At 38.6% G+C, this 15,741-nt stretch overlaps 2 protein-coding genes across 6 annotated transcripts in view; one reads left to right on the forward strand and one right to left on the reverse strand.

The window, feature by feature from the left end:
* Nucleotides 1-15,741, forward strand: part of Invadolysin (leishmanolysin-like peptidase, invadolysin) — a 165,975-nt gene that overhangs the window by 29,193 nt on the left and 121,041 nt on the right. The window lies entirely within an intron of this gene.
* The window catches only part of Myo95E (Myosin 95E), a 65,743-nt gene that overhangs the window by 12,570 nt on the left and 37,432 nt on the right, over nucleotides 1-15,741 (reverse strand). For both annotated transcript variants that reach the window (XM_067761422.1, XM_067761421.1), the window contains 2 exons: nucleotides 1,613-1,944; nucleotides 1,419-1,554 (listed from right to left, as the gene is read on the reverse strand). In XM_067761422.1, coding sequence (XP_067617523.1) covers nucleotides 1,419-1,554; nucleotides 1,613-1,944 — 468 coding nt within the window. The remainder of the gene's footprint in view (nucleotides 1-1,418; nucleotides 1,555-1,612; nucleotides 1,945-15,741) is intronic.

Below are 15,741 nucleotides of genomic sequence, written 5' to 3' on the forward strand. Positions count from 1 at the left end.
AGACCTTTAATTTGATACCAATATCGTTCAAACACATTCTAGAGTCACCCCTGGTCCACCTTTATGGCGATATCTCGAAAAGGCGCCCACCTATAGAACTAAGCCCCACGCCCTTTTAAAATACTCATTAACACCTTTTGTTTGATACCCATATTGTACAAACGTATTCTAGAGTCACCCCTGGTCCACCTTTATGGCGATATCTCGAAAAGGCGACCACCTATACAACTACCACCACTCCCTTTTAAAACCCTCATTGATACCTTTAATTTGATACCCATATCGTACAAACACATTCTAGAGTCACCCCTGGTCCACCTTTATGGCGATATTTCGAAACGGCGGCCACCTATAGAACTAAGGCCCACTCCCTTTTAAAATACTCATTAACACCTTTCGTTTGATACCCATTTTGTACAAACGCATTCTAGAGTCACCCCTGGTCCACCTTTATGGCGATATCTCGAAAAAGCGACCACCTATACAACTACCACCACTCCCTTTAAAACCCCCATTAATACCTTTAATTTGATACCCATATCGTACAAACAAATTCTAGGGTCAATCCTGGTCCACCTTTATGGCGATATCTCGAAACGGCGTCCACCTATGGAACTAAGGATCACTCCCTTTTAAAATACTTCATAGCACCTTTTTTTTTGATACCCATATTGTACAAACAAATTCTAGGGTCACCCCTGGTCCACCTTTATGGAGATATCTCGAAACGGCGTCCACCTATGGAACTATGGCCCACTCCCTCATAAAATACTCTTTAATGCACGAAAGAACCGAATCTCTGAAATAAACGAAAAAGCACAACTCTACTCACACCATAAGTGTGCTAACTCATATCACCCCTACACTATCTAACCCTCGGGTACCGAGTCACACACAGCCCTAACCCCTAGAAACCACCCCTATCATACCGCAAGCAGAAACATGAAAATTTCAAAATGCGAAATCTCAGCGAAAAAAATGACATTTGAGCAAACTTAACGCCATTTGAAAGAAGAAGTCTTGTATTTAAAGATGCCATCCTTTAATTTTGGTGAAAGAAAACATCTGCAAGGCTACAAAACCTCAAATATGGGTAAAAACGTGTTTTTTGCACTTTTAGTTAGGATATATCGAAATCCAGAGCAATTCTGAGACCAGGTTTGGATTCAGCGCATCATCAACTTTCGAAAATATATAGTCCGGTTTCTGGGTCTGAGATGCTGTCGCCATGTGTTATTTAAAACATAAATTTAATTGCCATCATATGTGACCCGGTCTATGAAAAGGTGGCTTATGACTAAAAAAAAACAACTGCTGTTAACAGCTTTTTCTCGCAATTTCTTTTTTGAGTCATAAGCCACCTTTTCATAGACCGGGTCACATATAGTAAAATCAACTATTAGGTTCTTGTGTAATACCTTCCCACTGGATCGCGTAACTTTATTTATCATATCCGCAAACACCACATATTGATCATTAGTTTCCACGCACATTTTCTTCCATTGTTGGTTATACCGTAGGCGCACATAATCACCCACAAATGGGTGGCTAACGCTGTGTAGAAAAAATAATTGAAACGTCTAATAAAAAAAAATTTAATTAGTTAAATCACCTGCGTACGTATGATGCTTTGCGATCCTTAAATATAATACTGGCAGTAACTTTTTCACGCATCCGATTGCGTGAAGTCTGATCAAATGAGCTGCGATAAATATAGCATTTCCAACGATGATAAATGGCTCGAAGTAGCCGAGATGTTTCTGCTAAAAGTTTGGGTGCCGGCGGCCAATCAGTCGAAAGCGGACTCAGTGTATTTGGCGGCAAACGCATTGGTATTGTAAGCAAATACTGTCGAATTTTCCAATGCCGATAATATCGCGCTATAACATCGACAGCCCAATGAACTTGTCGTTTATATTTCATAACTGTATATTCCTTACGTGCCTAAAAACGTAATATGAATTGAATGCATAAACAATTTGAGAATGTGTATATTAGACTGGGTCGATTTATTAATCGATATCGCGCCATCGATTTTTCGATAGGATTTGGGCTCAGAAAAAAAGTTCTACTACGTATACCCAAAAAAATTATTTTCGAGCCTGCGAAATTTAATTTTTTTTTTACTTTTTTAGACTTTGATTTTTAAGGTTTTTTTCATGACCTACTAAAAAAATAGTATATTGTGACGAATATTAGTGACACTAAGTGATACTCACATCACTAGTCTGATGCTAAGTAAATGAAGCCACAACAACAATAAAGCAGGTAGTCACTTGTATGTACATCAGGGCTCTTCATTTCATAGCACAATTGTGCCCTCTCAATTCACACGCATATGATTCGCTCTGTCGTCGTTAATTGAGTTAGTCGCCGCTTGGCACTTGGCGTAGCAACATCGGTGATGGGTATCAAAATATGTTGCTTGTAAGCGAATAAACGAAAAATCAATTAACCCGCACGACGATTGCGCTCTCACTAATACAGGCGCACTTTCAATTTTGAAGAGCACTGATCTACATAAACGAATCAATCATTATGTCTACACATATGTACGTACACACAGCGGAGAGAGAAGCACAAACACGTGCTTATATCTTATCTGAGATGCTCCCAAAAGAAGGCAATAATTTGTGCAAGTATCAGTCACATATACACGCGCATATGAGAAGCTATAAACGTAGTTATAGCTGAGTAATTTTATAGCTGATAACTAACTAGTAAGTTCTGGAAATAGGAGCGCCTAGAAAAATGGAACGAGGAAATGGAAGAGTATAAAAAGCAGCAACAGTAGAGGCACGACAATCAGTTTGATTTAAGACGCTATCTGGCGAGCAATAGTAGTGTTATTGTTGAAGTACTTTAATAAAGGCCATTTTGCATTATTGAAAAGTGCAGTTATTTATTCAACAGTTTAGTGATTCGAACGTTAGCAGAAGGGTGCAAATAAGAGGAATTGCACTAAAATCGTTACAATATTGTATATATGTATACTAACCCGGGTTATATTTTTTTTTCAAAAAACTGCTATCGTCAACGTTTTTAGCGGACTTATCTTGTTTTGTTGATTTTCCGACAGGGTGGATAAATGATGTATATTGGAACGATTTTCCGTCATCCCTTGTCAAAATTGGTTTTGAGACAAACCGGTTTCGGCGTTGTGCCATCATCAGTGTCAATTTTCGTTCTGATCTGTTGTTGTCGTTTGTCCTGTATTTATAGTTCGTAGGTACATGAGCAGGTATTGTCAAAATGGATGCTTGTGTATATTTAGTTATGTGTATGTGTTGTGTGTTCATTCAGAACCGAGGGTGGTAATTGGCAAACTTCTTTAAAAAATACAACATTAACACAGCATTCAGAACATCGAACTGTTGAGTATATTTTGTTAACAAGTGTACAACATATCTGTCAAATGTCTATTATACATTTCTTAGCAACATGACAACACATATTTTTGTAACACTCTATGTACATACATATAATATCTCATTACCATTTCATGTATATAAATAAATACTCTCTTTTGCTCTTATTATTATTCCATCAAAAGACTGCGTGTTAATAGGTTATGGGCCCAGCGTAGCGGAAAAGTTTAGCAAAAAAAAAAGGGGCAAAAACAAAAAAGGTCGATCCGTTACTATTTTTGCAGTTTTCGTCACGTAGGCAGTTTTTTTTTGTTCGTTTAATAGAACGGAGTACGGTTTTACTTTTTTAACACCAATTTGCATCTGTTCAGAATGGACAAAGAATTTGTTATCGAGAAATTCGTGGACGCATCGCAATGGATGATGTGGAGGTTCCAGGTACGAGTTAACTTGACGGCATGTGTACTCTTTGGCTACGTTGATGGAACTCGGACGCAGAGTGCAGATGATAAATCATTTTCGGTAAAAGATGCAAAGGCGCAGAGAATTATAGTGAATTCCTGTGAAGCCAAAGTACTTGTGCATTTGTGTAACTGCGTTACAGCCAAACAAATGTGGGAAAAATTGCATTCGGTTTTCGAACACTCAGATGAATCTGCAAAACATCTGTTGCAGGAGCAATTCTATGCATATAAAAAGGATCCATGCCATGATATAGCAACACACATTTCCACGCTGGAGAATCTGGTGGGCAAGCTAAATGTTGCTGGCGTAAATATCGATAGTAGCATGCTCATAACAAAGATTTTGATGACTTTACCCGCTGAATATAAGCATTTTTCAACAGCTTGGGAATCTACAGCTAGTGAGAATCGCACAATTGTAAATTTAACTAATCGTCTTATGATTGAGGAAAGTCGAATGGGTGTTCAAAGTGCGAGTTTGAATGAAATAGGCACGAGTGAGGCTTTATTGGCTAAGCAAAGAAATGCTGCTCCCAACACAAAGCACAAAGGCAGATGTTTTAAATGTGGGCGCACTGGTCATTGGAAACGTGAATGCAAGATGAAGGGAAAGTCTAAAAATCAAGACTATTCATTCGAAAGGTCAAGCGGCGATAAGGCTTTCCTCAACAACTTTCCTAACTCTTTCCAGTCAACTGATAACTGGCTTCTGGACTCGGGTGCCACATGTCACATGTGTAAGCAACGCAACTGGTTTTTCACCTACACAGATTTAAAGAAACCAATTCAAGTTATAATTGGAAATGGAAAAACAATGAATGCAACTGGACGTGGTAATATAAAAATTCGTTCTTTCAATGGTGTTGAATGGATAGAAAAAGTTTTGAAAGATGTACTATATTCGGCGGATTTGTACGCAAATTTATTTTCAACCACCAAGGCTATGGACAATGGCCACAAGAGCTGGTCCGATAAGAATACTTTTAAACTACTTGATGAAGGCAAAGTGGTCGCAATAGCAGAGAGAAAGGGCGGTATGTTTCACATGCTCTTTAACGTTATAGAGCCCAAGGTATCAGCGAGTATTGCAATCAAACGTACGTCATTGCGTGTATGGCACGAGAGGCTAGGTCACCAAAATTTGAGGCACGTTCGTGAATTTCTGAGAAACAACAACATTGAATTTTCCGACGAAAATTTTGATTGTGACGGCTGCACTTTTGGTAAGCAGCATCGCTTAAGTTTTGGCTTGAGTACAGAGAAGGCAACCAAATGTGGTGATATTATACATGCCGATGTTTGCGGGCCAATTGAAGTTAAATCATTTGGCGGTTCAAGATATTTCATAATTTTTAAATATGAGTATTCGAAATTTCGATTTGTATTCTTTCTTCAGACAAAATCTAAAGCTACTGAAAAATTTAAAATAGTGCTAAAAATTTCAGAAAAACATTGTGGGCATCCAATTAAAATTTTGCAAGCCGACAATGGAACGGAGTTCATCAATGAAGAGATGAAGAAGTTGGTTCAAGACAATGGTATTCATCATCGCCGGTCAGTGCCTTATACACCAGAGCAAAATGGAGCCGTCGAACGAGAAAATCGAACAATAATGGAGTCGGCCCGATCGATGTTACACGCTAAAGGTCTGGATCTACGGTTATGGGCAGAAGCAGTGCAGACAGCTGTATTCATTCTAAATCGTACGGGCACTAGCACAGTAAGAGAAAAAACTCCGTACGAGCTTTGGTTTGGTAAGCAGTCACAGGTTGATAACTTTCGTATTTTTGGGTCTGAAGTGTATGTGCACATACCAAAACAAAGCGCACAAAGCTTTCGGCAAAATCGAAGAAATGTATTTTTGTGGGTTATGACAACAATCACAAAGGTTATCGCGTTTTAGATGAAGCTAATAATGTGTCCGTAGCGCGAGATGTACAATTTCTTACTGAACAACCGGCAACGGTAACTTTCACCGAAGACGATTTAGAAGCAACTTCGGACCAATGCCAAAATAAAGAGACGAATAATATTTCAAGCAACGCAACGGAGAGAACACAAAGTCATATTGATCCAAACAACATAGTAAGTTCCCGCTTGCGTAACCGAGAAGAACAAAATGTTTCAATGGCAATAGCTATGCTAACGATTACGGGGGAACCTACAACATATGAGCAAGCAATAAAATCATCAGATAGAGAAAATTGGCTACGCGCCATGAAAGATGAATACGACGCACTGTGCCAAAACGAAACATGGACTTTAGTCGATGCGCCGAAGGACCATAAGGTAATTGACAATAAATGGGTTTTCAAAATTAAACGCAACCCAGATGATTCAATTGAACGCTATAAAGCTAGATTAGTTGTACGTGGTTTCAATCAAGAGTGTGGAAAAGATTATTTAGAGACATTTAGTCCAGTTGTTCGCTTTACATCACTACGTGCGATTTTTAGCATTGCAGCTAGCAGAAGCATGTGCATGAAGCAGTTTGATGTGAAGTCAGCTTTTTTAAACGGCGAGCTTAACGAAAATGTCTTTATGCAACAACCTATCGGTTTTGAGGACAATAGCAGTCGTGTTTATAAATTGCGGAAGAGTCTGTATGGACTAAAGCAAGCTTCCAGATGTTGGAGTGAAAAGTTTAAAAACTTCGTTAAAAACTTCGGATTTAAGGCAAGTGAGGCAGATCCTTGTGTATTCGTGAGCCATGAAGGAGGCACGGTGATCTTAGCAGTCTATGTTGATGATGGCATTGTTGTTGGCGATAATAATGTAAAAATATCTGAAGTTATCGCGTATTTGCAAAAACAATTTCAAATTAGAACAATGGATGTGGGCTGCTTCCTAGGGTTTGAAATTGAAAAGCTTGAAAATGGCTCGATATTCGTTCATCAATCTGCATACTTACGAAAGGTTTTGCAAAGAACCGACAGCGCAGATTGTAATACAGTTGCAGTACCAAGTGATCCGAACCAAGTAATGAGTAAGTTTGAGGAATCGGAACTGAGTTTGTTTCCATATCGGCAAGTGGTAGGCAGCTTAATGTATCTTGCTGTTGGAACTAGACCAGACATATCTTTCGCGATTGGAAATGCTAGCAGATATCTTGAGAAACCTACAATAGTCCACGAGAAGGCTTTAAAACGAATACTAAAATATTTGAAAGGCACAATGCATTTGGGAATTTTATACACGAATAGCGATAAACAATATTTGAAATGCTACAGCGACGCTGACTATGGGGGAGATGTCGATACTCGAAGGTCTACATCGGGAACAACCGTTTTGTTTAATGGCAGCGCTATAAGTTGGTTCAGCGCATGACAAAAATGTGTATCTTTGTCAACTACAGAGTCAGAATATATCGCGGCTTCAGAAGCAGTGAAAGAGTTGGTATGGGTGCAGCTATTATTCATGGAATTACTAAACAAAAGCAGCTGTCCTGCTATATTGCTTATGGATAACCAAAGTGCTATACGTCTTGTGAAAAATCCTGAGTTTCATAAACGCACCAAACACAGATGTGCGGTATCATTTCATAAGAGAAAAGTTTGAAGACGGTTGCTTTGCTTTGGAGTACATCTCAACACACGAAATGATTGCCGACATTTGTACAAAAGCGTTACCCAAGGAAAGGTTCCTATATTTACGATCCTTATTAGGCTTGGTTCCTAAAGAGCTTGATTAAGTAGTAAACATATTTTTATTAACTTTTTGTCATTCCTTAATGTAATAATCAATGTAATATGTAAAATTTTCGATGTTAACAAAAGGTGGGAATGTTGAGTATATTTTGTTAACAAGTGTACAACATATCTGTCAAATGTCTATTATACATTTCTTAGCAACATGACAACACATATTTTTGTAACACTCTATGTACATACATATAATATCTCATTACCATTTCATGTATATAAATAAATACTCTCTTTTGCTCTTATTATTATTCCATCAAAAGACTGCGTGTTAATACGAACAATCTGGGGCGAAAACTAAGAACTAACACTAACTCAGAGGATCAGTTTAGCAGCCACGGCGTATACAAGCTTACCTGCGGATGCCAGCATAGTTACATAGGACAAACAGGACGGCAAATAAGAACGAGGTTCAGAGAACATATTAGAGATTACAACAAAAAAAAAATACGGAATCCAAACATTATACCCGAGTCTAACTTCGCGAATCACATGGTCGAGAATGAATGTTCCCCAGCAAACATCAATAAAACAGTTAGGGTTCTTCACAAACAAGCAAAAGGCCGCCGTCTCAACGTACTCGAAAACATGGAAATCTACAAACAGAATAATAAACGAACAGATAAACACAATTTCTGACACAATATTCGAGCCTTTAAAACTTGTTTACAAGAAACAAAGTAATCGCACAGGTACAACAGACAAACACACATCAACAAATAAACACAAAACAATTAACACACCAAAACAACAACCCCACAAAGAAGGTCAAACGACTAAAATTACGGATTTTTACCTACCCCAGTCAGCCACACAAATTGATTAGTAAACCACCCTCGGTTCTGAATGAACACACAGCACATACACATAACTAAATAAACACAAGCATCAATTTTGACAATACCTGCTCATGTACCTACGAACTATAAATACAGGACAAACGACAACAACAGATCAGAACGAAAATCGACACTGATGATGGCACAACGCCGAACCCGGCTTTTAGTGGACATTTTTGGGTCGGACATACATATGACAATTTTTTAGTAGGTCATGAAAAAAACCTTAAAAATCAAAGTCGCATTTTTTTTCCTGAGCCCAAATCCTATCGAAAAATGGATTCGCCAATACAAATCGACCCGGGTTAATGTATATAGCAGAGATTACATTCATTGGTTCACAAAAAAAGCAATACGGTTTATCACAGATAACAACCGATATCCAAGAACAAAAAATGGCTTTCTCAGTGAGATAAGTTTTTTTGAATTTTTTCGGTCCCTCTAAATGATTAATTTGCAAATGTGTTCTCACTTCACTGAGATCGTTTAGTGTTATTTATTGCCTAAAGTTTTTAAAAACTGTTTGCGAACGATATAGATAATGGTATATCTTTCGTCCGCTCCGCTAGAATGAACATAATGTTAATTAAACATAATTTTATTAGCCGTGTTTTTTTATACACGCGTATACGTTTACGTTTGCGCGTGAAAAAAAAAACGCCTATCCTCGCTTAGGAGACCCATCTAGCGGCAGTGGTTAAATAACTACAGCTAAAACACAGGGTGTACCGAAAAGCGGAGACACAACCCTCAGATGGCCATAGGGTATAACATATAGCTGAATCAGTTGCGATGAATTGTGGACACACATAGAATACATAGAATTAGTGTAGAGGGTGAAACAAAGACACATATTTCAGTTACATCTGAGTATAATGCGTATTGAAATTTAGTAGTACACATTTTATGCGCAGCAATTTCAGAGGTGTATTTAAAGTTGGACGCTTAGCAGTCCATATAAAGTTTAAGCGTATAGACGTTTACGTGTAAAAAAACACGGCTATTAATGGGTCTATAAACAATTGTTATTCCTCAAAATTTATACTACAAAAACTGTTCTACGTCCCGATAGTATATTTTTGTGGTCAATCGGTTATCGAAAATGCCGGTATATTATCGGTTAGTTATCGTTATGTTATCGATTTAGTTTCGAAAAGTTGAGATATCAAAATGTAATTTAAAATATATCGATTTGTTATCGTAAAAATACCAACAAAATTATCGACTTGCTATCGAAAAATTGTAAATTTACTAGCAGACCCGGCAGACGTTGTTCTGCCCTAAATTTGGCCTATCTGCGTACATTTTAATAAGCTTTTTCCGTCTAACTCTGCCCTACCCCTCTACACTTTTTCCTTATCTTCCTCCCTCCGTCTTTTTCGCTTCATCTCTATCTTCGTCTCATTCTATCTCCTTCTCAGTCTCCTTCTCTCTTTTCTCTTCTCTCAAGTTTTTCTCATTCTTCTTCATCTCTTATTGCCAGTCCCAGAGGGTGGTATGTATTTTGTTCCAATCCCATTCCGAGTCTCAGTGCCAGTCTCACTCCGAGTCTCAGTCTCAGTCCCAGTCCTAGTCCTAATCCCAGTCCCAGTCCCTTTCTGGTATACTTCCCGGAAAAAAGCATCGTAAATACTAATATAGGCAAATTTATATACGAAATTTCAGGTAAATCGAATAGGACGTATATAAATAGGTATGTGGGTATTATTAATTCTTGTCTTTATTTCGGCTTCGCATGCATATTTATCAGTTTTGTCAGGTTGATGCGACTAAATCGAATATCAAAATGAACTTTAGCCACTCAGCGGTGTAAAACTTACTCTGTATTGTAACGAATTTGCTGCAAATCCTCTTATTTGCAATCCTCTGCTAAGTTCGAATCACTAAACTGTTGAAAAATAACTCCAATATTGAATGATGGAAAAATGGCCTTTATTAAGTACTTCACAATAACACTTATACTTTGCTACTCGCTGGCTTAATAACCAAACTGATTGATAACTCAACTCAAACTGAATTGCAGCGCCTCTACATCTGTTGCCTTTTATACCCTTTGGTTTCCTCGTTCGCATTTTTCCAGAATGTACTAGCATTGTCCATGAGCTCTCAAACTTCTCAGCTATAACTAAAATTGCACAATTTTATACATCTTTTAGGCGCTTCCAGAATCGACTAGTCCAGTAGCTCTCAAACTTCTCAGATATATGCATGTGTTTGCGCATTGACTCTCCGCTGCTCGTATTCGTACATGGTACATATGTGTAGACGCAATTATTTATTCGTTTATGTAGATACATAAAGATTGAATTATTGATATGAATGTTTGTAGTTTACAGTCTCTCGCGCGCACATAGGCGTATAAGTAAATGCATCTGTGTGTGACATCTCTCTGGGCTGCCTTATATATGTGTATACTTGATTTGATTTTTAACGTAAATACTGCTTGGCATGGCCTTAGCATCGCCTTAGTGATGGGATAACTTAGTGATGCTAATATCCGTGACACTGCCCTCCACCTAAGTCTGATCGTCCCGATCAGTATTACTAGATGAAACGTGTTCCTGGAGCTGTTCACAGTTAATAACTACTTCGGCCTCCTGGCATCTTCCCAAAATAGCTCCTTTGGTCAAATTGAATGGTGACTTGAACTCATTGAGTACTCTTACCGGAATGCGTCCATCTTGTTTTGTCATAGCCAGGGTTTTTCCTACAAGTATGTTCAGTGCTGATTTATTTGCTGCTTCGACAACCCACAATTTGTTTGTCCCACAATCTCCATCAACCTTTGCCCAGATGACTGCTTCTGATTTTGGTGGTATTTGCTGACTCTCTTCCACCAGCACTCGTTTACTGCTGTAGCCTCTCTCGTAGCCGAAATTAAGTGGCACATCCATGTTCTTATATCGCATCGTCTTGCTTTGCATATCGATTTTGATGCCTTGGTTGATTAAGAAGTCCACTCCAATTATGATTTCATCAACAATACCTGCCACTATAAAATTGTGTAGTACCGTGACGTTCCCAATTGCTACTTCACATTCTACTTCTCCAATTACCTGGGTGTCTTCTCCAGTGGCTGTACGCAATATTGCTCCATGCAATGGTCTTATCTTCTTGTTGACTAAAACCGCACGAATGATGGAATGAGATGCACCCGTATCTACAGTCAGTAAACGTTCCTTTCCATCCACATGTCCTCCGACAGTAAGATTGCTCGACCTTCTTCCAATTTGTGAGATAGAGATTATGGGGCATTCAATTGAGGGAGTCAGCTGTCGCCCCTTGCTGCTGACTCGCTTTGGTTTACGGCCACCCACATTGTTGGAACTATTGGAATTGCTACTGCAATGACGTGCAATGTGACCTGGGTTACCGCACTTGAAACATTTCATAACTCCGGCATTTTTCTGTTGTGATCCCTTCAGAGCTTCCAAAATTGTATCTACCCACTCTGGCCTTTCTACTTCCACACGATGCGCTTTGTATGCTGGTTTACTCAATAATGACGCCGTTTCCTGAGTCAATGCATGGGATACCGTTTCAGAAAATGTTTGCTTTGGGTTCGCGTATGTGGCTCGCTTCGTTTCGACGTCCCGTATGCCATTTATAAAGCTCTGAATCTTCACTCTTTCCGTGTATTCCACGGGTGCATCCGCATTTGCAAGATGAGCCAATCTTTCAATGTCAGAAGCAAACTCCTGCAAAGTCTCGTTAGCTTTTTGGTAGCGGTTTTGCAATTCTATTTGAAATATCTGTTTCCTGTGTTCGCTTCCGTATCGCCGTTCTACAGCAGCCATCAATGCGTCATAACTGTTCCGTCCGTACTCTGGAATAGTCTGTAAGATTTCGGCAGCTGGCCCTTTCAATGCTACGAAGAGCGCGGCAACTTTATCTTCCACATTCCAGTTGTTCACTGCTGCGGTCTTCTCAAACTGTAGCTTAAAGACCTGGAAAGGAACAGAACCGTCAAAGGATGGTGTTTTTACCTTTGGATTACTCGCTGAAACTGCTGGACGATTTAATTGTAACTGCTCCATACGACCCTTCAAATCATCGACTTCTGCCTGAAATTGAGCGATTTTTGCATCCTACGCTTCCAGCTTTGATGTTACCCTTGCTTCCTGTGCTTCTAACTGTGAAGACATTTGTGCCACCTGTAATGATAAGCGCTCTTCTTGTTCTTCCATCTTTGATGTTATGCGTGTCTCCTGCGATTCCAGTTGGGATGCCATATATGTCTTCTGTTCTTCCAGTTGAGTTTCCATCTTGGATGTTATACGGGTTTCCTGCGATTCCAGTTGTGAAGAAATTTGTGTCGACATTTCTGAAATACGTGTTTCTTGTGCTTCAATTTTCGATGTTACTGTCGACGTTTGTGCAGATATTGCAGCCAATATCACGTTCAAGTCTGTGCTGGTAACCGTTTGCGATGTTTCGTTTTTCTCTTCAATTTTTGTTGTCTCCTCGCCATCAAGATGAAAGACATGCTCTTCCACATCAATTCCTTCTGCTTCCATTGCCTCTCGTAGCCGTGCCTGAAGTTCAAGTTTAACGCCGCTTGTATTCAATCCATTGTAACGAATTTGCTGCAAATCCTCTTATTTGCAATCCTCTGCTAAGTTCGAATCACTAAACCGTTGAATAAATAACTCCAATATTGAATGATGGAAAAATGGCCTTTATTAAGTACTTCACAATAACACTTATACTTTGCTACTCGCTGGCTTAATAACCAAACTGACTGATAACTCAACTCAAACTGAATTGCAGCGCCTCTACATCTGTTGCCTTTTATACCCTTTGGTTTCCTCGTTCGCATTTTTCCAGAATGTACTAGCATTGTCCATGAGCTCTCAAACTTCTCAGCTATAACTAAAATTGCACAATTTTATACATCTTTTAGGCGCTTCCAGAATCTACTAGTCCAGTAGCTCTCAAACTTCTCAGATATATGCATGTGTTTGCGCATTGACTCTCCGCTGCTCGTATTCGTACATGGTACATATGTGTAGACGCAATTATTTATTCGTTTATGTAGATACATAAAGATTGAATTATTGATGTGAATGTTTGTAGTTTACAGTCTTTCGCGCGCACATAGGCGTATAAGTAAATGCATCTGTGTGTGACATCTCTCTGGGCTGCCTTATATATGTGTATACTTGATTAGATTATTAACGTAAATACTGCTTGGCATGGCCTTAGCATCGCCTTAGTGATGGGGTAACTTAGTGATGCTAATATCCGTGACAGTATTATAGCACACATCAACAGCTTCAATTTGATACCCCAGTGACCAGTCAGAATTCGGAGAAAACGGTCGGGTTTAACTACTCTCGCTTTCGTATCAATCACTTTTTTAGCACGTGTGCTTTATATACCCATATATATATATATAAAAGTGTTTCATAATCGTTTGTGCCATGACCTCTAATTCGGGAGGGAACTATTTCGCTTCGCTCGACCCGGACCCAGATCCGGGCACAGTGAAAAAAAAGAAAAGACTGAACTATAACCTTAACAATATATACGATTTTCCAAATTATAAACATGTGAACCAAACAAATATAAAACAATGTCCTAAATACGTACTCCTTAAAAGCAAACTAGAGAACCAATCAATCCAAAGCTTCAACATATTTCTCATTTCAAAAGCAATTGAAAATATAAGCAGTGAAAAGCCCAATCATATCTCATTCACAAGAGACGGTGACCTTCTAATTCTGACGAAAAATGCTGCTCAAACAACACGTTTCTTAAAAGTCACCAATCTTCCTAACGTATGTCCGGTTACCTCCATATTGCATCCCACATTGAACACCATAAAGGGAGTAATTTTTGCTCCTCCGCTGAAAAATCTTACAACAGAAGAAATAATGGAAGGTTTACGGGAGCAAGCGGTAAAGGACGTCCAAAAAATTAAGAAACATGTGGATGGTAATTTAACAAATACGTCCCTTCATATCATATCTTTCGACCTGTATGAGCTTCCCAAAGAAATCAAAATAGGGTTTCTCAATTTCAAGGTGGAGCCATATATACCAGCGCCAATGCAGTGCAAAAAATGTTTCAAGCTCGGTCACACCCAAAAATTCTGCAAAAACGAGGAAAAATACGAAGTCTGCGCAGGCAGCAGCCACGACCCTAGTCCGTGTGTAAAAGTACAATGCATTAACTGTCAACATGAGCATAATGCGTTACATAAAGACTGTCCCTCCATCAAGAAAAAACGGGAAATCCTAAAAACAAAAATACTAAGCAAATGTACATTCAGTGAAGCAACAAATATTGTAAACAGTAATACATCCACCACCGAAAACATACCTAAAGAAGAACTTCGCGAAGCAATAGAAAAACACAAAAGAAGAATTGAACTAAAAAACAAATACACAAATCAAAACGAAAATCATAGCAATCAAATGCCCCCACAAAAGCAAACCCAATTAACTGCACATCACGTCAACAATAAAAAACAAGCTTTATAACTAATCCTCCAGAAAACTCAATATCTAACATCACTAATCCAACCCAATTCACATTTAACTTTTCAACTAATAACATTCACGACAACAACACTACTCTTCAAAACACAACTAACTTCATTAATCCAACCTCCTCACAAATAGAAGAAATTTCTGACCTTGATGAAAACTTTTAAAATATTGTCTCTTTCCGATATATATATAAGTATATATCGTTCTAAGAGTCAATATTTTGACAGTTTTTTTCTCTCTCTTTTTTCTCTTTTAATTTTTATGGTCCTAAGTATTCTCCAGTGGAATATAAACGGTTACCATAACAACCTGTACGAGCTTCAACAATTAGTTCATCAGAAATGCCCTGATGTAATAGCCCTACAAGAAACACACCTAAAATTTGATCCCAGTAAACTTAAAAACTACACCCATATCACCTGTAACACACCATCAACCTTTGCAAAAGGTGGAACAGCAATACTCATCAAAAATTCAATAGAACACACTCGTTTCACTCTTTCCACCAATCTTTGCGCTGTCGGTGTTACAATTCGTGCACAAACGATAATCACCATAATATCAATATACATCCCTCCTCAAACAAATTTTACAATTAATGATCTAAATAAAATCTGCGACAGCGCAACTCACCCAATTATTTTTCTTGGTGACTTTAACGCTCATAGTACCATATGGGGGTCTATCAAAACAGACAAACGGGGAAAAATAATAGAAACCTTTTATCAGCAGTCAAATCTCATTGTATGTAATGACAAGTCACCTACCCATTTCTCAACACGTTCCACATTCACGCATGTTGACATAACACTAGCATCAGCGTGTTTACTTCCATTTCTTTCATGGAATATCGACACTTTTCTACACGGCAGCGA

The sequence above is a fragment of the Eurosta solidaginis genome, chromosome 1 (genome assembly GCF_040869045.1).
Source record: "Eurosta solidaginis isolate ZX-2024a chromosome 1, ASM4086904v1, whole genome shotgun sequence".
In the NCBI taxonomy this organism is placed as follows: domain Eukaryota; kingdom Metazoa; phylum Arthropoda; class Insecta; order Diptera; family Tephritidae; genus Eurosta; species Eurosta solidaginis.